This window comes from Limanda limanda, chromosome 12 (assembly GCF_963576545.1).
Source record: "Limanda limanda chromosome 12, fLimLim1.1, whole genome shotgun sequence".
NCBI classification, from domain to species: Eukaryota; Metazoa; Chordata; class Actinopteri; order Pleuronectiformes; family Pleuronectidae; genus Limanda; species Limanda limanda.
The window spans coordinates 19423161-19445459 of record NC_083647.1 but is presented as its reverse complement, the minus strand read 5'-3'; the positions used below and the strand labels follow the sequence as shown (position 1 = coordinate 19445459).

General features: G+C 41.6%; 1 protein-coding gene across 1 annotated transcript in view; it reads right to left on the bottom strand.

The window, feature by feature from the left end:
* Positions 1–14444, bottom strand: part of cdin1 (CDAN1 interacting nuclease 1) — a 55398-nt gene extending 40954 nt beyond the window's left edge. The window contains exons 1-5 of the mRNA XM_061083053.1: positions 14403–14444; positions 14042–14194; positions 4122–4167; positions 3079–3143; positions 2189–2249 (exon numbers count right to left, since the gene is read on the bottom strand). Coding sequence (XP_060939036.1) covers positions 2189–2249; positions 3079–3143; positions 4122–4167; positions 14042–14142 — 273 coding nt within the window. The 5' untranslated portion in view covers positions 14143–14194; positions 14403–14444. The remainder of the gene's footprint in view (positions 1–2188; positions 2250–3078; positions 3144–4121; positions 4168–14041; positions 14195–14402) is intronic.
* Between the last annotated feature and the right edge of the window lie 7855 nt (positions 14445–22299).

The following is a 22299-nucleotide window of genomic DNA, read 5'->3' as shown; positions in this document are numbered from 1 at the left end:
GCCCCCAAAAATCCATACCTGTCGGGCTCTAATAAAAAAATACACTATAAGGAATATATATATATATGTATATCAATCTATGTTTTAAGCATTGCTTTTGATGTATTTAAACAATATGCTGCAAATAAGCAGACACATTGAGTTATTCACGACTAAATTTCCCAGCCTCGTCAGTGTGTAGGGAATTAAAACATTGCTTGAAGAGTTTGCCATTTCTAAGTCAGTTTGTTATGAGACACAACGCACTTGCAGCCAAAGATCATTTTTTCTCTTGTTAGCATAATTGGGGACTAAAAGTGAATTTGCCCTCAGCCTGTAGTGAGAATGGCGCGTTTCATCTTCTCTCTGAAGCTTCCTGGTAACGCTGGGAGCAGCGAGGTTTCTGTCTAAACATTGTCTTTTTACCCGGAGTAGTATTTGTTAACATCTCCATAATATTGCACTAAGAAGGCAGCTTGTAAAAAGGCTAAACATGTCTATAATAATTAAGGGGTGAGCGTCGAGTTTATATCTTCATTAAGACCTCTGATAGCATTTCAGACTTTGCATCTGCAGCCTGCAGCTAGTCGTCTCTCCTCTCCCCAACACTCCTCATTTGCTCTCCCCATCTTTTGTGCTCATTGCCTTGCTCTCCGTTCACACCGTTGGATAACAAGAGAGCGTCACATTCCTGGTAACCTGCATCAGGGCTGACACATGAAAAATGGCAACATTACCGACGCTGGCCCAGGCTGAATAAGGACCACCTGATTAGTTCAGGTACTTGCGTCTTCCTAATTTTCATATTAATCATGAGTCCATCTCCTCTCTCAAGTCAGACCACAGCAATTCATGTGTTTCACATGTGACTAAAATTCACAGAGTGTGAGATTCCTGCTGAAAATAATTATTGTTCAGTAAAATTCGGGTTTTATTAGCCCACGAAGCCAATGGGTGTCACATACTATCCAGCACAACTGTTCCTGCTCCAAACCCTGTAGGTTGAAGCGACCTTTACATAAAGATTCTTATAAAGCAAAAAAGGTTGAATTTAGAAACCTTGTTCATGTACTTCTTCTGCAGGCAAAAAAAGAAATCCATGAATAGTTTTCATCATTGTTAATAATTTCCCTCTGTTGGAGATATATTGTCTCATAAAAGGGATGAAACTACATCAATTAGCGATCTGGGAGACCATGAGTGCTTGGTTTAAATGTTAAGTAGCATATTAAAATGACAGTTAAATGGTTCATAGACAGTTATCTCTGAGCTGGATTTAATCCTTTGGAGAAAAAAAAAAACATGTGTCAATTAAATGGAGAATGAATAATGGCAGTTAGCTTTGAGGTGCCACTGATGCATATGAACTACTCTTATTTTAGAAGAAACCCTCAAATCTCATTGCCTGGTGTAAGCACCGATAAAAATTTAAATGTGCATTTAAATATGCTAAAAAGGTCACACAGCTCATTCGCACAATCAAAATAGGACAGAAAACGGCCATGACTAACATGTATGCAAATGAGAAATACATTTTGAAATACAAGACTTTCAGTTTGATTTAAAACCATGTGATAATCTAAAATACATTGTATCATATTATAAATAATGTATTGCAATAATTCAGCTAATTTAGCTTCACTGACTGATTATTTAACTCTAACTTAATGGAAATAATAATTATTATAAATAATTTACCAACATACTAGTAAAAGAGGTAAGAAACACAAGTGGCTATTTTATAACAGCCACAAACACCCTCTGCTTACTATTAATCCTTATACTTGGATTCAAGTTCACATATTATGAAATGTAAGTTTACAATCACTGCTACATCAACCAGAGTAAATTCTACAACCAGAGTAAAGTCAACAACTGATGAAGTGATGAAGAGAGGGATTGACCACTGACCCCGTCCTCACCTGTCCGCAGTTTGCGGCAACTCTGCCTGAACTGCAATTTGCTCAATTACATGATAAAACGGAGAAAGTATTTTCACATCTGCCTAATAGCAGCGACTTAATTACATCAAATAATTGATAATGAAGGAGACTATTTTACCAATTTTGATAATGACTAACAGACGAGGGGAGGGGGGTTGTTATCAAAACTGCAGCCTACTTCTATCTGTCTATTTAGAGAAAAAAGGAAGAATCAAAGGCAGAAACAAAAAGAAGGCAGAGAAAAAAACTAAAGGTTATGTCATTACCTCATTGGCCAACTCCAGCAGGACAGGAGCAGTGGGATGTGCCTTGCTTTCACTTAGATACCTTCATTATGACAAAGAACAACAGCAGTGAGACAAAAAAAAAAAGACGTGGCCCACAAAGGCAGACAGAAGGGTAGAGGGGACTAGCCAAGACATGCTAATGTCCCTGATGACTTTGCCCTGGGTGGCATATGGCAGGCTTGGTGCGGTTAAACAGCAGCGCTTGAAGGGCTTCAAATTTCCTTGACGCCAGACAGGCATATGATAGTTAGTTAACCCCTGCCGCCCAAAAAGCCTTTTTTCCCTCGCCAGCAAGAAAGCAGCAGCTCCCCCTCAGATCTTACCCAGATCATCTCTGAGGTTTGTTGTTGTAAGTGGATTAGAAGTGCATTATCCAGCCTTGTTTTCCCCAGAACAATGGCCTAATAAGCTAGATAAAGGCTAATTGTAATATGCAAAGAGGCAGTCCCTCTACGGTCTGTTTTTCCTTTTTCTAATTTATCTGTATTCATGGAATTAAAAGATAATCATCCCATCATAAGCCTGTGTAAGGAAAATGTCCAAAGGCTGGTTATTTACTTATTTTCTTTTGCTTTCACTTTGACATGGAGAACAGAGCTTTGGCTTAGCAGGTGCAAGTGGAGGTCTGGAATGAATCCTGAGGGTGGTGATTTGTTTAAAGGAGATTATATCTGTCATGGTGGCCCACCTACTCTCATGTGACTTTGGCAAGTCCCCTCCACCGTCACACAACAGGCAAGACAAAGAGAACACACACACACAAGTGGGAGACAGATAAAAAAAGAAAAGAAACAGTGATAGAGATGAGGGGAAGATAAACAGAGAGCGGGCAGAAGAGAGAATCGCAGTGAACAATATGAATACAGCACCTTTGGTAGTGGTTTTCAATGATGTCTGGGGCGTGATGTCTTGAGAATGTTCTTTTGGTTCGTTTCTATCACAGAGATCACAAATGTAAATAAAAACAACAACAACAACACAATATTATTTATTAGGAAATTAAAGCTTTACATTCTACATCCATTCTTAAAGCAGAGCAGTTCAACCCTGGCTCCTCTTACATGCTCTGTTGTATATGAACAAGTGCAGGAGAGTGTAGGATCTAGGGTCAGAGTCATTTAATTTCAATAAGTTGGGTAGGGGTCACAATGTGCCAAGGCAACCTTGTTCAGACCCCCATTCCCCCTTCACCCCCCCTCACTCGAAACCTTGTATTCATTTCCCCTTTTTCGATCAAACAATGACCCTATTCCACATCCCACACTCTGACATTTCCATGCAATTCAATTGCCATTTTTCGCCGAGAGGGTGGAGGACGGGATGAAAGAGGAAGAGCATTGGTTAAAAAACAACTTATTTAAAAACTACTACACACAAAAAATGTAATTCCACAGAGACGGGCAGTGTGACTGACACCTGTCAGCCGGATGATAAATGACTCCATTTTCTGCCTGTGCTGCCTTCTGCCACTGGCGGCAGCGGCCATTTATCATCATCCGCTGTCAGCCGTGGAAAGCAGCAGTGACAGTGCGAGTCAGCAAACATTTAGCACACGCAGCCACACTACACGGGGAAATTATTATTGTCAGAATAATAATGGTTTAGCATAATTTATTACAGGTCCACCAAATAAGCAGGGGCTAGATGTTATTAGACAGATGGATGGGAAGGCTTGGCAGACATCCACTGAGGCTGAGGCAAGCAAGGGCCCTCACCGTGAACGTGAGGAGGAGGAGGAGGGGGGTGGGGTGGTGTAGGGGGAGGCGGGGTGAAATAGACGTGGGTATGGTGTGGGGGGGGGGCATCCTCCAAACCAATCAGAGAGCTGGCAGTTCAATTACAAAGAAATAAAGGGACATTCATCATTCAATTAGGCACCTGTCAGGGCTCACAAAGGAAGAAAACTTCTAACCTGGTACTCCAGGGAGAAGATGCTCAGAAGAGTGGACTGCGAGTGACTGGAACAAATAAAAGAAGGACAAAGTTAATTACCAGAGTGCATTGCACAGAGACAAAGGGAGAGGGGGAGCTTCAAAGCCGGGGCCAGCTGCCCTGTAATCTAAAAGAACATGAAAACAAGTGTGGCAAAGTTGTTCCAGATGAACACCTCTGACAAAGGATTCCAGCCACGATGGCGTGGGGGTTCGAGAAAGGGGGAGGTTGTGTGTGGTATGAGAGACGAGAAAAATATAGCCCGTTTTTTTTCTCTCTTCACTCACACCATCCTCCTTTTTCTCTCCAGCACCGAGAGCTATACTGTTCATAATTAGAAGTGCAGCAAAACCATACAAATGCAAGACTGCATAATAAACACGGAAAAATTAGAGAGAAATCAATGACATTCTTGGAAATAATTAATAGGGTTCAAGTCCATTCGCTGGGGGAAAACACTGCATTCATCAGCATTTACACTCCCTGGTTCAGTAGATATTTCCTTGCAGAGATGACCGCTGTGAGCGTCTGCATTTGTTTGTGAGACCACTGAAGCAATGCCCAGATATGAGAAAGTTTTTCCTGCCTAACCGTCGGTGCTGGCATATGGGCCGCTCGGGAGCCCTCCCACTGCAACTGATGGGCTTTGAAAATGGAAACTTTCACTGCAGGAAGCTCGGACTCCCAGGAGCCGGTCAATTCCATGGGTTGCCATAAGCTACATTCATCTCCAGCTCCAGTCAATGTCAAACACCTGGCAGCGAGGCAAAACCTGGAAAACAGGCAGCTCCTACAGGGACTCGCAGCCCCCTGGATATCCCCACCCAGCCCCCGCAGCATCCTTTGGGTTGAAGATATTTAAAGTGGTGACAGATATTATTCTAATTGGATGGTACACACCTCCGCCCTGCATATAAAACAAACATAAAGATTCAGCAGAGGCTGCAGAGAGCACACACATACAACCTGCTCTGCGGTGGTCTCCAGTGGGTCCGTGTCTCCATGTACTGCGCTCAGTACATTTGATTGTTAAATTTAATGGACTTTTCGTTACAAGTCACCTGAGAACGGTATGTAAATACTGATGTGGAGTCGATGCTTCCAATCTGCATTGAAATATTGAGCCCTGAATAGGCCTTCAACATCAATCACTATAAAACCATGAAATAACCATGTGGCATGTAAACAAAGCCAAAGGAATCTCAAACAGTGATTTCTGTCTGAAGTCCCAGCCTTGTGACCATATCTTAATAAAAGCATTTCAAACCGCTGGAATAGTTTAGCACTTTATAATCACTGAACCCACCAAAGACGTCATCTCGGGTTCTCCAGATGGCAGATTTAAAACCGTTTTAATGCTCTGGCTGGAGAAAAACTCTGTGAATCTCAACCCATCACACAGATGAGTCGACTACAAAGTTACAGTCACACAAGAGGAGGACAGAAACGTTTGAAGTTAAAGGAGCAAAGGGGGGGAAACAGTCAAAAAAACATTGCCACCTCAGCATTAACTTACAATGATGCTTGGGGATGAAGGGGCCACTGCAATTAAGTGGACCATTAAATGATCAACTGTCAACGTGTAGACACTTAAGGGGAGAAAAAGAAAATTCTTCCACACTTCAACCTTGCACCTGAGCATTTCAGCAACATTACAGCCTTATTGTTGGCATGGGACCATCGCGATCCCCCCGTCGGAACAGACATCTGTTAGGCTTTAAATGGATTACTCTCTATAATGAGCGTGATTACTGCCTAATTGCTTAATCTATACCCTGTTAACTTTAAAAGGGACATAAACTGCTCTTAATATCTGGGAAAACATATCTGTTTCAAAAACACTAAAAACTTTGAAGCCTTTTGTTTCTCTTTCTCACCTTAATCAGTTTGTGCAGACAAAAAAAAAACTGCACCACAACTTCTGAAAATAAGTCTCATATTGAAACAAGGTAAATATTTTGAGATTTTAAGAATAATAAAGAAATAAGGGCAATGCAAGGAGATGGGCACAGGTATCTGGATCCAAACCAAGAGTTGTCTGCGTTTTATTGGGTCTGTCAAGTTTTACACTGAGCTCATATTGTATAATGCCCCTTTTTCCGTTTGACAGACATTAATAGTAAGTTATCGCAGGCTTTACATTAATGTATATCCAACCTGTGCTCTCCTGGGCACAGTATGCTCACTCCATTCTAAAATATGGAGCCAAGTGCAGTGTTACAATGGGGATCTGATCTGCCTGCTGAACAGTAGCATTACATTTTCTCTGTAATATATCCACCTCCTTAACTCATGATATCAGCATTTAAAGAAATTCAAGCCGGGCTCTGTGGTTATAAAAACAAACCAAAAGGAAAAAAATATATATTCGAAAAACCAGATTAATGCATTTGTCTTTTTTTTGCATTTACCAAAAGCCAAGGTATCAGATATACACAGGAGAGCAGCAGGATTAGTGGCTGTGTACTTTTATAAATAACACTCTGACAAAAACTTTCTGTTTGTGATGAGGTTACAAATAAAGAATTACCCAAAAGACCTAAAGAGAGTGTTATATTAATTCAAATTGTTTAAAATCTTAAGTGTTCATTTTTCCCACTTTTTATTAGAGTTGTCGAGGATGTTAAATCTGGAAAAATGACCAAAAAAATAACTAAAGAGAGAGGGTTATATTTATTTTATTTGTTTTAAATTACTGTTTAAACTTTGATCTTGGAGTCAATCGTAAAACTGTTCTAAAGCTACGACTGAGGATGGGTAGAAATTAGCTTTATTATATCTGCAAATAAATAAAGCTTGTTTATTTAAATACAATGTAAAAAATATTCATCAACCCCCGTCATACTCCTTGGTTTAATAATTTGGTTTCAGCCCTATGTTCAGTTATTGAAAAGTATTCCAGCAAATAAATAAAAACCTTTGAAAATCCAGTTCGAAAAGAGTCTGTGACACTCCAGTACATTCCTACATTGACCTTTATGTGGGAAGAAAAAAAAGAATAATAAAAATCCCTCCCTCCAGGAAATAATTTAGAACATGGAGAAACAGAAGGCTGGGAGACAGAAGAGTGGTTTGGGAATCATTCACTCTCAACCTAATTACCCTTCCTTACAACATAAGACGGAGCATTAATATGCACTGGCACCCAAAATAGTAAAGCAGCAGATTAAATTAAAAACAATTAGGGACTTTCACTTTGTCACTGAGCTGGTATGCCTGTCTGGTCAGTGCTTCAGGCTCTATTAAGCTAGGCTATCCACTGGTTGTGAATCTGACAAATTCAAGCTTGAGTGTGGAATTGCCTGATCTCTGTGTGCATTCAGAGTGTGTCAGTGTCTTGTGCATACTTGGTAGAAAAAAGCCACACACACACACTGGGAAAAAACTGGAAATTCCCATCGACCTAATTAATAGGATATGGTTGAAATTCTAGCTATCAATTATATTCGGAATCTTCCTATTTACAAATAATTAATTATAAACAATAGCTGTAATTTAGGTAATGAAAGCCACCTGGCTAATGGCATTGGTATCATGTGCTGCGAGGGTGCTTAGCATTTGGTGGATCTGCATGCAGAGAGTGTTGCGTGGCGCGACTCTTCGGGGCATAGCCCACCCTTTTAGCTGGAGAATGGGAGCCAGTGGGTCCAAACGTCTTCCAAGCATTTGGCTATTGAGGGGTCCGTGTTCTGGGAACTTGATGATACATGAAATGTATCAATTAAAACAAATACTATATATTTACATTACTCAAGACATTGTTCTAAAGACTGTGGATATTGGTGAGTGTACACCATGGGCGGAGTCCGTATTGCGCTCACAGTGACACGTGGAAGGTAAGTTGTAGAGCTTATATACTGGGTTATCATCAAACTGTCCTCTGACAATGTAGATTGTCTTTTCCCTGTAGGGCTTTAGTCTGCATGGACCTCGTCCTTCAGCAACATTGCAAACAAGAACCCGGTCACCTGGCTGAAGAGTCACACCTCTGTTCCTTCTGTCATAATAATATTTGCCTTTAGCACTTGACTGCTGGCTGGTCGCGCTCACTATCCTGTATGCATCGATCATTTTCTCTGACCATTTTTCTGCATACCCTGTTGGCGTTTTTGTTTCTTCCTCTGCCACCAACCTTAAGAGAAGGTCAACAGGAAGACGTGGATGGTGACCATATAACAGAATATACGGAGAGTAGCCTGTCGACTCGTGCTTGGTACAATTGTACGCATAATGTGAGGCAGGTGATCTTTCCAGTTCTCTCTCCTTCAATGCTTGAACTGCCTCAACGTCTTTTGGGTCCACTCTCACCCCATTTGCAGACCCCAGCCGACCAACGTACCTGATCTTGTTGCGAAATAACTCACACTTTTCTGGCCTCACCTTAACCCCTGCAGCGCTTGAAGTACATGGCGCAGCACCTCAATGTGCTCTTTGAAGGACCTCGAAAAGCAGAGGACATCATCCAGATAAGGAATGCAACACTCATCCCTCAGCGTGTCAAGCATTTCCTCCATGCTTCTTTGGAAGGCTGCTGGTGCGTTTGACAACCGGAAGGGTATTCTGACCCACTCGTATAAGCCCCAAGGGGTACTGAAGGCAGTCAGGGGTCTCGAACCTTCAGAATAAAGCCTTGGTGGTAGGCTTTCTCATGGTATAAGATGGAAAACCAGCTGTAGCCTCAACTTTATGGACATCAGCCCTTACTGTTGTAGCCTGTGGTGTCTCTACTTGGATGGAGCCCAACAGAGTTGTCTTTGGGAGGTTGATTTCATGCTTAGAGCGATTGGAGATGGGCACGTGAACAAGAGGCCACCTCTTCTTACTGATCTCTAAGAGGCCTTCCCCAATGCTCAGCTGTTCTAAGCTTGTACTCTCTTCTGGGGATTCATATTGAACTACAGGGTTAGAGGGGTCAAAGCTAGGTGGTACTCTGCACCATACACAGAATGTTTTTCCAGCTGTGACAGTCACACCTTCTCCGCCTACTCTGATTGTTGCCAAACGATGGTCTGGTGTCTTTTGGGCCTGAATGAAGCTAACCATTGCTTTGGCTTGTTCTTCTCCCACGCCAAGGGCTCTTCGAAGGAGACTTATAATAGTGGCGTGTGTATCAGTCGAAGACTCTTGTCCATTTATCATTAACATTAGCTCGTAATAAAGGCAGCGAAGCATTCAGTTATTCATCCAGACTTATTAGGTAAAACATTAGACCCTGAAAACTCACAGAAATTACTGTTGATGTAATTAAATCAAATATTTTGGGGCAAACCACAATTGCATCTTTTAGTCATGAAGTCCTTAGCCTGACATGAAGTTGTACTTCAGTTGTACTCAGCACAGCTTCTCCTCTTTCTCCTCTCTGCTTACACACTTCATTCATCCCTTCACCCTTCCAATGCTCATCTAACCACATAAAGCTGGGGAATTAGTTTGCCAGCCTCTCAGCCTTCAAGGGTTGTGCCCCTAAGCCCCAACTGCCAGTTTGTGTTTTGTTCAATATGGGCAGTCAGAAGTGTGAGGCCGTGCACTGGAGGCCGTCAGGGATGCCCCCACAGGCTCTGCACTAGATCAGTCCCTGGGTAATGTCATTGCCACTTCGAGGCTGTAAAATCGCTGTGGAATTGTACCTTCACAAGAGCAGCAGCAGAGCAACTCAGTTGATTCAACAGAGATAACAGTGGAAGTCAAGAGTTAAATCCAGCCATGATACATTTAACTGGGTTTCTCAGAGATTTCAGAAATCCAAGTTCACATTTTTAAAACCTTGATTCAGGTGAGCTTTAATAAAGGCTTTTGAAATCAAAATAAAAGTGTGAATTTTCAGGCGAGACGGTGGACGAATATATCTGTAAACAATGGCTACATAACTTGATAAAGGCCAAAACATTTCTCATTTGCAAAAACTGAATATGATTTTTTGTTTTATTTAAACTATACAAACATTTCTAATCTTCTCATTAGAAATATTCATGCACTATTGTAATAGACCAAGTCCGTTACCGGTTAATTTGTTTGGGTGTAAATTATTGCAAATGGATCTCCATTTTTACACTGTGTTCTACACTGTAAATGATAGGCATACCTAAGAAATAATACAATAGAAAAAATACGTTATAATCTCTAACATCTTTTCTTCAGTTCCTAGGATATAAGTTAAACAAAATGTATAAAGAGCTAGTTTAATGCGCCGTGCCTGTTACCAAATCCCTAGGTTTAACCGGCGTGTTTAAAAAAGGAGAGATAAACACTACAGCCACAATAAATAATCAATGAGCAACTCCCTAAGCTTCGTCCTGAGCCGAGATATTACCATCAAAAACAAAGTGTCTGCAGCCAAGAAATCACCATATCAATGGCACATGCCACAACAACCCTGCCCTGCGCTTTCCTTCCAAAGATCATGGTAGATAAACCCCAAATAACAGAGAAATTAACAAATGCTTGACATTTGCTCAACATCCATTATTCTGACACTTCTTCAGAATTTCAAAGGGCTGAACGCATGCTTAATCAACATTCATATTCCCAGAGCGAGCCCCAGCACCATATTGCAGCCCGCCTCAGTGCTGATGAAAACGGCACATTAGGGCCCGATTCGAAAAACGTTCAGGGACTCCTCACCGGGGAGCTGTGAGTGTGTGTGTGTGTGTGTGTGTAGGAGAGAGAGAGAGAGAAGCTTTGGTTGTGTTTAGAGGGGAGGGATGCTTCAGACTTTGTTGTTTTTTTAAGCATTTTCCAGAACAGAGGCATCTGCCCCCTTTCTGCAAACCCTCTAACTTTCATGACTGTGAAAGCCATATGAGGTGTGAGCTGAATGGCGTTTTAAAGCAGGGGGGGTAATCATTACATCCAAATTCATTCATAATATAGCACAGAAGGACACAGAGGACTCGCACAGACCCTCCCTCTTTCTCTCGCCCTCCTTACACACACCCTCTCTGGGGACAAAGGGTGGAAGGACTGGGGTCCCCTCCAGACCCGAGGGAAGCCAGGCAAGGCCTCAGAGAGCATCCCATCATTTCCAATTCTAATATGTGGCAAGAGAAGGACTTGATGGGGCTGATGTCACATTTTTCCCTCACACCGGCCTGCGACGAGCCCTCCCACAGCCCCTCCATGCTAGCCACGCTCCAGATACTAGACAGGACACCGTGCCTGGCTAAGAGGAAGGCCAGGAAGAAAGGGCACGAATGGGGGTTGATATTTGCATGTCCCTCCATTGTGAGTGGGGGTAAAAAGTGACAGCACCGTGTCCAATTCTTTTCCCCCCAGAGCAGCTCGGGCCCGGCAAGAGAGGCCAGGCTGACAGATGACTCCCAACATCTGTGTTATGCAGCCGTTACAGATGAGGGACTCCACATCACAATCTCTCTCTTTCTGTCTGTCTATAGGACCCTCCCTCTCTCCTCCCACCACCCATAATCATAGCACAACAAAAAGGATGACAGACGCTCCGTGGAAATTACCCTGAAATGGCCTATAACAATAATTTTGTCCAAAGTTTAAATGTTCCTCCCTTTGAGTCCTCAATCAAAAGCAATGATTATTAAATGGTTTGGTTCTCAATACAGAATTGAAAGAGTTGAGGATAATGGGATTTCCCCATTGAGCAGTATCATTAGTACTGAATTTGTTCAAAATGCCTATAATAGTAATAATAAATAAATATAAATGTAAAGTTTAGGCAATATAGTTTAAATATATATCAGAATCTGAATTAAAATATTTTTCCTGACACCAAGAAATAGCAAAACTCCCGTGAAATAATTAAATAGATGTTCAAGATAATAATATGATGTATAAATACTTCACATCATAATAAAAAAATAATTTTCTATTTATTATTGCCATTTAATTACAATTTGCTCAAAATCTTAACTTACTTATTACTTACAATGATCACATGGTACTGTCATATCATTTAGATATTACGTCCTAAAGTCAATAATAGATACATTGAATTATGGTCCAGCTCTAATTGCAAGTAACGTGCATTTCAATACATTACCTGGGAAAAAAAATTATATATTGACTGGACAGATCTTAGGATTAAAAAGTTAGAAAACTGTATATTTAGAATAATTGTTAAAAAATGTGGTATATGCCCCTGAAAAAATAGTCACTCTCTCCACTCTGACCCTGGTAGAAACAATTTAAATGTACAGTTCACTCAACATTGCTGGAATCATTTAGAAATGAGCTATTGCAGTGCAGCATTATGTGATATCCCATCCCCATCTTTTCTATATCTCTGGCTATTATAACCCAGCCAATCTTTTGCCCACCCCTTCAGTACAGGGCTGTCCACAACAAACCCTTCACCCCCCCCTCCAGATCCCCCTGCCAGCCCCAGCCTGGCCAATATTTACGCAGTGGCAAGACTCCCACACAGTCCGAGGGGACAGGAGGGGTGTGGGGAGGGGGTGGCTGACTGCCGTGCCTGAGCGCATGCTAAGAGATGATGGATGGCCTAGTCGATATGTTATGTCTTAAGAGCCTGATTTCCTGCCAGTCCAATCACTAACCCTCCAGAGCCCAGCTCAGCTGATTGGACAACCAGAATAATTTCGCAGGCTGTGAAAACACTGCTGCCATGCCTGTCTGTCAGGCCCAGTGACGAGACTCAGGGATTTTAAAGTGCAAGGGCCTCCCCAAGATTGGTTATGGTGAACGAAATAATAACAATAACCAGCAAGACTAAACAAAAGAGCCAGCACCTCCGGGAGAGAAGAATCATGCAGAATTATTGGAATGGAAACACTCCAATGTTTTTCTTTAATTATTACACACACCAGTACCACTTTTCGAAGAATTGGCATTTAGACTGTTTGTGAAAGACAGTTTGGATTAGGAAACCAAAAGGAGAACGTAGACTCAAAATAAACATGAAAATGGCCTCCTAGTGCTGCTGCCTGAACATACAGGATATTGGATGCACTTTACATGCATGATATATTCTGTAAAATGCTGACAGTGAGAACAAAGGTTGGCTCAAGACCCACTGAGTCCCCTTTGGGGAACCGATACCTTCCTCTAGATTGGTGATTAGGGCCCGATGGAAGTAGGAAGCTCCAAATACATATGACTTTGTAAGTGACCTCCACGGGATCAGCCGCGCTGTCCTGGTGTCCGGGTTGGCCTTGGGGGATTACACGTGTTACGTTCAATAAAGTGAGGGCCCTCAGTGTCAAGGAGAAAGGCAAACACAACCATTAACCTCTCGCTTCGATTTCCCGATGTGCAGGCGCTGCATGGCATAGCATTGGCTAATGCTGCGGTGAAAGCCTCTGATGAGACCTGAATGGAATTAATTAGTGACCATAACAAGAGAATTAAAAGGGATTATAAATATTTAATTATAGAATATGAAAAAAAGAAAAACAGGAGTAAATATTGTAATAGTGTTGATGGACAGACAGTTGATAAATAGAGCCCTGTATTTGCGTATTTAAGTCCAATTCAGATATGACTGATTAGCCTAAATGTCTTTGCGTCATTTGGGCTGAAAACATGGTGTTAATGACTCGGTTTCTAGTTGAATTTGAATCTCAGGGCTTACGGACACTGTGATGACGCCACAGGAGCAGTGTGAAGGCATTTGTTTCCTGTAGTTTATTTACATCTGAAGTATCTGTGAACTTTTTCTGAAATTGAATTGGTTTTGTGAACTCAAACACTTCACCCACGTCCTCTATAGCGGCATTGTGGTGAGTATAAAATACTACCCCTTTAATTCACTCGATGTGTATGAAGTATTTTCCTTGCATTGTGTTGTGTATTTGTGGACTCACTGAATGACAAAGTAAAGATAGTCAGGCACATCAGATTTGTCTGTTGTCTCACAATCACACACATCTACAGAGGCTGCACAGTAACAGTTCAACACATGTGACCACTTACTTTGGGAATCTTTCCTTGAGCATCTTCATGCATTGTCTTGTCGGTCTCATCTGTTCAACGACCCTCACCACCTCCTTGTATCCAGCTCTGGTCAGCTTCATCTTCTTCCCGTTGTGTAGCTGCTGTGTTTACCTGCACGGACAGGAAGCTGGGCTGGTCAGAGATGTAAACAACATGACAGCTGTCAAAACCAGCTGCCTTGCTAACCAAACTTAGCACATGTAGCGGCTAACACGGACATATAACAGCATATAAATACATGAAACGTAACGTCTTATCTTGCTGCTTGACTATTTAACGCGACACGTTACCGTACAAAACAAGCTGAGCAATGAATAACGAGTTAAAGACTGTTGTTTACCGGTGTCTGCAGCCGCCTGTGGGTACTTCCCGGTTAGCTGCTTCCCGCTAGGAAGTTGAAGAGGAGACGTTCGTGTGAGCGGCGCGCTGATTGGTACGTTAGTCCATGAGGCTGAGTACGCCGGCCTGTGATTGGTTACTCTGCGTCCAGGGGGAGGGCGGGGGGCGGAACCCAGCTGCTCACTGCCTCTCCATCACATCTCTCTGTGTTCTCTGCAGCTGCGAGCAGGTAAACAGGCGACTCACGCAGGAAGTCGAGATGGAAGAAAGAGGCTCTGGTTCGCTTTTACACGATAAATGTCAAAATGAATATGGAAACATGTTCTTAAATGTGTAAAGTGTGCGATGGAGGGAAGGAGTTGATGGAGAAGAGACGGAGAAAAAAGAGGCAGAGAGAGAGAGGGTTTGTATGTGGTCCAGTGCAATTAGGTACAACCACTTCACAGGTACTAGTGTTACTGTTTTAACAATTTGAAATAATAAGTGTGGTTCTTCATTTATAACATTAATTTAGAATGACAGCAGAGCCTCTTATAGCCCAGCAGCACTAAGGCTGTACTAGTACCTCTGAAGATACTTGATGTGTATATATCTGGATGTGAGTATCCTACAGTGTAAAAGTTGTAGGATTCAGACAGCATTTGAGAACAAACTAAATATTGAATTAGCAAAAAGTTGATTCATGTTCCCCTGGCAGTGCTGGAGGTTGTGACATAGCATCAGTCATCACCCTGCTTTACTGCTCATACTGCTGCCTCCATGATTTTAGATGTTGGCTACAGGAAATTAAAATCCTTGAACAATTTATACATGGAGCTCTTTTCACACCCCTTCCAAAATACAACATCCTAAACTTACTGTATTAACTGCAGTGATTGTTAATGTTGAACTTTGACAAGATGGCCTGCAGTAAGCGTCACTGATTGAATGAAGTGTATTCTTTCACCTTTGCAGTGGCTGAATTATATGCGTGGATAGAAGTCCTGCCCCTGCCTGAGAGAACATTAGTCTGGGGCTTCCCCTAAATGATTTTTCCACATTCTGCAGGAATTTGTGTGAGCCATCCTCAGCCGTGGGCCCCTGCATGATCAACACCTTTCACCTCAGCAGCGAAGGTACGGTGTCATATGAGCCCTGGGCAGAAATAACCAAATGAGTCCAAGGAAGATGATTAACTGTAGAGAATTGCGTTAAAATAGACTCAGATGTGTTCGAACACACAAATATAATTTAGTATTTAAAGGATACATGTTTGCTCTGGCTGCAACACTTGTAACTCCCAACATGCTTGCATTTGAATAGAAATAACTTACCGTTAAATATGCAGAGTTCTATTCGAGGAAAAATTATCAGTTGATTTATAATCAATTTAGTTTCAACTCTATGATTGTCTCTATATAGTGTTGATTTGAGATAACACTGAGATAAACTAAAACCTTTAAGACCTCGTTTTTCAAATACATCCCTTGAGCTCAATATAATTTAACAATGTCATTGTTGCATAATTAGTCTCTGAACAGCACGGCTCAGGCTAATAGATTTCTCTGTAACCTTCTCTCCTCACATAGAGATGCGCCAATGTCTCTGTTATTTTATGGTGAGGTTCTTATTTTGGGGGATTATTGTTGTTTTTGTGTGCAGGATACCATTTTTATAAAAATCATTCCTGAAATTGTTCTATAATTTTGCACAAAAAAACACAATATCATCGTCCCAAATAATTTTCCGTAAAATGTCCAATAATCTGAAGTCAAATTTGCATTATTGTGTCTGAGTCTGTGTCACAATGTCAAGTAATTCTATGTTTGATTCTAACATTCTTTTGACAATAACATTGCTGGTTTCCTCCATTGTGAGCCAACAATGCATCGGTGAACAGAAAGACTCTATCTGACCTGTGGTGCATCAGAAAATGGAGCTCATTGTTGTTGGGCAGTGTAGTATGATGACTGAGATGAGCTGAGGTCTCGGACTCTGTGCTCACCGGCACAGTCCCTGGCTTTGAAAGGGCTCACCACTCTGTGCTGGCTACAAAAGGGAGCTGTGTAGTGGGATTGGTATGGCCTGATAAGATCTGGGCCTCTGAGGAAGTCTGGTCTGATTGCTACAAAGGGCTGAGGTCAGGGGCAGCAGGAGCAGTTTACTCATCTAGGTATCAGCGGATCAGTGGTTTTGGTCGGGAGCCGCGTATGTAATAAGTATAAAAGGATCAGTGTAATGTGATGCTATAAAAAGATTAAAATCAGAAATAGGGTTGGAAGGTAGTCTACTCTAATGGCCCCAAAAGCTACGGGATTAGAGATTTTCTGTGTGTAAGCGTCCGCTCCACACCCTCACACTGACTGGGTTTGTGTCTGCATGCATCTTTGATGGCTAGAGAGAGCCACAGTGGTCTGTGATGAGAGCTGAAGGGGAGAGGGAGGCGATGGAGGGGATACAGGGAAAGGATGCAGGGGGAAAGACGAGTGCTTTGGAGGCTGCGTGTAAACAGGGCAGTGGTACACACCGTGCCGTTAACCAGCTGTGAAGACTGCTCACAGTGGGAGATGAATTTACAAAGGATGTCTCCCTCTGATATCCAGGAGACTCCGCACTGATCTCTGCTCCACTGCTCTCGGCACACCATTGTAGTGCTAAGCACTGTGCCACTAATGGCCCTTATGTACCTTAATGCCTGGAAAACATTTACATTTTGCTCGCAGCAGAGGGAACGTGTGTGGCTGTGGAGGAAATGTGTGTGTGGGTTTTTAATCAGAAGCATCCATCAAAAGTTCTGACAATAAAAGTATCTTCATCATCATCATCATTCAGAAGATTTGAGAGTTCTTGTAATTTCCTTTACTCATCACACTGATTAAGGAAATTGCAAGCCATCCAATATCTTGCACATTAGTCCCTGCTTATAATGTCCACTAATATTACTCACCATACAAAGAGAGCTTTTTGTTGCACCAGATTCTCAGACATTACCGGCGTAATGTTTCTTTTTTTTTTTTCCACTTGTGAAGTCAGTGACTGAACTCCTCCGCACCGCAGAACTGCTCTCCAATCTTTAGGGAGTCTGGGATCTCAGCTCTAAAAGTCACAGTTTAAACATGAGGCAAGCCATAACCAGGAAATGCCTGTAGTGTTAGCAAGGTATCGGATTCATGCATTCCCCTCTGAACAGCATGACTGCCCCTGAAAATCCCACATCCATATTTTACATCACGGGAGACAAGACACATGTGTTTCACCCTGGCTTTCAAAGCTGTTTCTTCCATTTATTTTATTATGCTTTAATGAATTTAATTAGATGACATGTAATTAAATGCAACTGTGCCGCTCACCCCGTAACATACACACACACACGCGTGCACGTGCAAACATATGCACACATTTGGCTGTAAATTGCTCAAAACAACATGTGTGATGTGAACAGATTTACTGGATTAATAGGGGATTGATAATATTTTGGGATTGTATTTCACTCTAAACGGCTGCACGCGGAAACAAAGGCTGCAGCCCAGGCTCATTAATCATAGTCAACGGGTTGCCCGGGTGCAATTTGCATGACCGAGGTGGCTGCACATGCTGCCGATCGGCCTAGGCTGCTGGATCTGCCTCGATTTGGCCAGAACGTTAACGCTGCGTCAATCAAGGATAACCCAATAACACTATGACAGAGAATAAGGGGGGGGGGGGGGGAGATTTTCTCCTCATTACGCCACACTCCTTCCCCCTCCTTCCCTTTCTCTGTCTGCCCAACTTCTTATTTTAGTTAGCACTAATTAGACTGGCCTGATGAAAAATGGAACCATTCTGTGATGGTTTTTAATTTAGAAATTTAACACTGTGATTTATTTAAAAATAACAATGTTTTTTAAATATGTAATAATTTAAAATATAGCATTTTCTAAAATATAAATATACTTTTAAGGTATTTCAGTATTATCCAAATGTGACAATATTTAGTTTGAATTGTACATAAATTAGAAATCTTGCCTTTTAGCCTTTTCATCATTTTTGGGAAAACATTCACTTTTATCTATAAAGCACTTAAAACTTTTTGGCTTCATCTGTATTTTTTTCTTGTCCGTCACAGTTTGCAGCCTCACTAAGCTTTTTTAACTGCAGATAATTGGGATGTGGCGTGATGCAGTGAAGTTAAAAATGAAGCACAATTTCACAAAGCCGTAATCTCACCACTGGCTCCATACACTGAATTCTAATTATCTCGTCATGAACTTTAAAAAAGAGGCAATGTTTTAATGGCTTTTTAACTCCTTAAGTGGTGTCTGCATCGTTGGGTGTGTACATACAAGCCTGTGTATGAGCCGTGTGTGAGTGGCTGTGCGTTTTATTTTGCTTGTCAGAGACACACACACACACACACACACACACACACACACACACACACACACACACACACACACACACACACACACACGCAGACACCCACCACCACCACCACACACAGACAAGTGAATGCGGCTTGTGTCTGGTCTGGCCTCTCCACCTAGCTCTGCTGCCGAGGCTCACGCTGCGCTCTACCCCCATCCCCTAATATCCTGGAGGCATTTTTCTCATTATCAAATATTGTTTGATGTCTTTGTTTCTTGATGATAAACCATGGTCACCAAACACCGGTCTGGATTGTTTAAAATTTAATTTTGGGGGCTGTGAAGTACCTGCGGAGGGGCTGGCTGGTGGGGACACCCGTGTTTTATGTATGCTATTTTTCACGCTGAAATGCAAGAGGACACACATTGAAAAACACAATAAATCCTGGAGGAGAATCATTAGAGGAATACTAGTAGTTTTTATGACCATTGTTATTCAACGCTGTATTGAGATGCAGTAAATTATTCTGTTTATTATAGGGTTATGGATTCAGCCACATTTTCGGAATAATTATGTTGTTCCTCATTCTGCGTAAATAGAACTACTCTCTCTATATTTTTTTTATGTTTTTAAGCATAAATGTAAATATAACATATGTATACATATTTTATATTGTAAATATTTATTTCTGGCAATTTTAGTTTATCAACATTATTTGCACTCGCACATCTTTTGCATATTATTTGTGTTTTGACTGCACTGGTCTTGTTTATATTTCTGTGGTAATTTGAACATCATAAAGACAGACATCTCGCCCGAGGAATTGGAGATTTATGACGGAATCGACATTGTAAGCAAACAAATAGGGAAACAACACTCTCCCCTAATGTCAGCGTGTCAAAACTATATTGAATACTTGAAATATCTGTGTATCTAAGGCTGAATAGCAGCCATTGTATCGGCCTAATGATATTATCCTCTGAAATTTGGAGTGAAAGAAAAATGGCAGAAATGAACAGTAGCATTGTCTGCCCCGTTTTTATTTAAACAAATTGCAAGAGCAGAGACACACAGGCTGAGGGGAAGAGCGAGGCGAGCGAGAGGGAGGGAGACAAAAAGGGAGAGAGAGAGAGTGCTCCGTAAATGAAAGGTTAAGCGTCGTCCCATGTGTTTGTATTGTCAATAACTGGAGAAGGCTGTCAAGAAAGTGGAGAGATAAAGGTCAATAACTCAGGCAAATGTATTTGTATTTGTACGCTCCTGCTGATAGCACAGCAAACGTCAGGGCCTGTGTGTGACACCGCACAACAATAACACAAATAGTGGGGCTAGCACTCGAATAGTCATTATTATTGTTGCTGCTGGAAATGAGAGGGAACCTCGGCACATGGCTGTGACAGCCGGCGCGGTGTCACTCACACGTCACTCCATAATGAAACACGCCAGAGATCAGAACAGGCGATGATAAAGTGTAAACACAAAGAGATTATGCTGCCGGGTGATTTTGATATTTGCCTTATTTTCTCGTCTAAGAATAGATATGATTGTTACCGTGTTGTTTCGCAAACACTTCGTGAGGCAAATGTAAATAATACATTCATTAGTACAGTTTGTTGAAGTTTTTATTTTTACTAAAGAACAAAGTGTCAAAAATATTATTATTTCTAAATGTATTACTTAATTAATCAGCCATACATATTTTAACAATAAAGTAAAATGCTCTTATTGTGAATTTATGCTGCCTTTTCCCAACCAGTTAAACATTTTCCACTTTTCTCATACTAAATGGCAAGCAAATAAAATTTGTAGGAGTTGTTTTTTTGCGACACAAGGTTAAGGCGTGATCTAAAAGCTTTATTTATCCCCCATGATTCCTGTATATATATATATATATATATATATATATATATATATGTACGTGCTCAAGTGTTATTTTATTCCAGAGCCATTTAGTGCATCTCTCTGTGGCCTTGAGTGTAATAAATGTGCAATTAACAGACTTTACTAATTCATGAGGAACATTGTGAAACTAACGAAGGGCATAACTACTGTACAGATGCCGCTGTCATCGGTGAATATTGTTATTGTTCTGCGTTTAATTGCTGAAGGAGGAGGTAGATGAGGAGGAGGAGGAGGAGGAGGAGGAGGTGGAGGAGGCAGCATGTTTTGAATATACGTCCACGGTTACCATAGCAAGAAAAAGAAAACACTGCCTCCCTACTGATAGTTACATCTAATGTCAGAGGTATGTGGAGGTGTTAACTCCGCTGGTTTAACCAGTTAGCAAACAAATGACCCTTTTTAACGCACAACACAATGAGAACTGATACACACACTAATCCCTCAAGTAACACAGTGAAATCCTCTGGCCATTCATCTTGATCTTGAAAAGCTCCCTGTATTTCTCTGTCTCATTAGCACACAGGCCTCCTCTTTTTATACACCACATATAATTTCTGCTTTTTTAACTGTTGCCACCGGAATCAGCATTCAATTGTGTGCTTCTTTCTTTAGGGAGAGCAATAATTAAAGCTATAAATCATTTAAAGCAAATAAAGGAATACAGCTTTTTTGGTCTGAAATTGTTGCTTTTAAATTTGAGACTTAAGTACATTTAGATGTTCACCTGAGAAGGTTATTTTCTGTCGAATCATCAACGCACAAGCCGACAAAAAATTTGCAAACGCTGTCCTATTGTTGTGAGCAGATGAATCAAAATATACTTTAAGTAAGTATATAAAGTCCATAGGGGAAAGCGGATCCCTCTCCCACTGTCACCCTCTCCCCAGTCAATTTGTTTGTTGGCTGTGGAGCCTCGTAGTGGTTTACATTACATATGATTATGTAAATCTGGAGCTTTTCCTGTGCATTATGGGCCAACGCGTTGTCAAGATCTTTTCTAAAGCAGTCAAGTAGCTATTTCTGAATTCTTTTATTATCTGAGAGTGCAACAAAGAAAGTCTTTTGTTCACTGTTTGCCGCACACACGCTCTCATGCATACATACACACACACACACACACATACACACACACGCTGCTGCCGTCCATGACTTACTACTGTCCCCTAGTGGTGCTCGACTCAACAGTCTCCCCCCAACTCTCCATTTCCATCAACTTTCCACACTTCCACTCACCTGACTTCCCCCTCTCTTTGTCCCTCGCCCCACCCTCTCTCTCTCTCTCTCTCTCTGTGTGTGCCTTCCCTCTGCCTTATCATGCTCAAACATTTAAAGGGTTGATTCGCTGTATTGTATGACGGAGAGCTCCAATTATGCATTGCTGTATCCACAGTGGCGTTTGCCTTCAATGGAGGGTTCGAACAGTGTCAACAAAAACAGGAACCCTGATGTTTTGTGGCTATTGTGAGGCCAGAGGCCAGTGTCAATAAGGAGATGTTTAGTCAGTGAGTGTCACGCCGAAACTGCAGCGAGAATGTTATCTGTGGAAATAGGGTGTGTGAGTAATAGTGCTAAAATGTAAGTATGATTGTTTGCACAAGCCCAACACTAATGCACACAGGGAGCAGCCTTAAGAGCCTTTTCACCTCTGCACTGCTTTTCTTTTCTCTTAGATG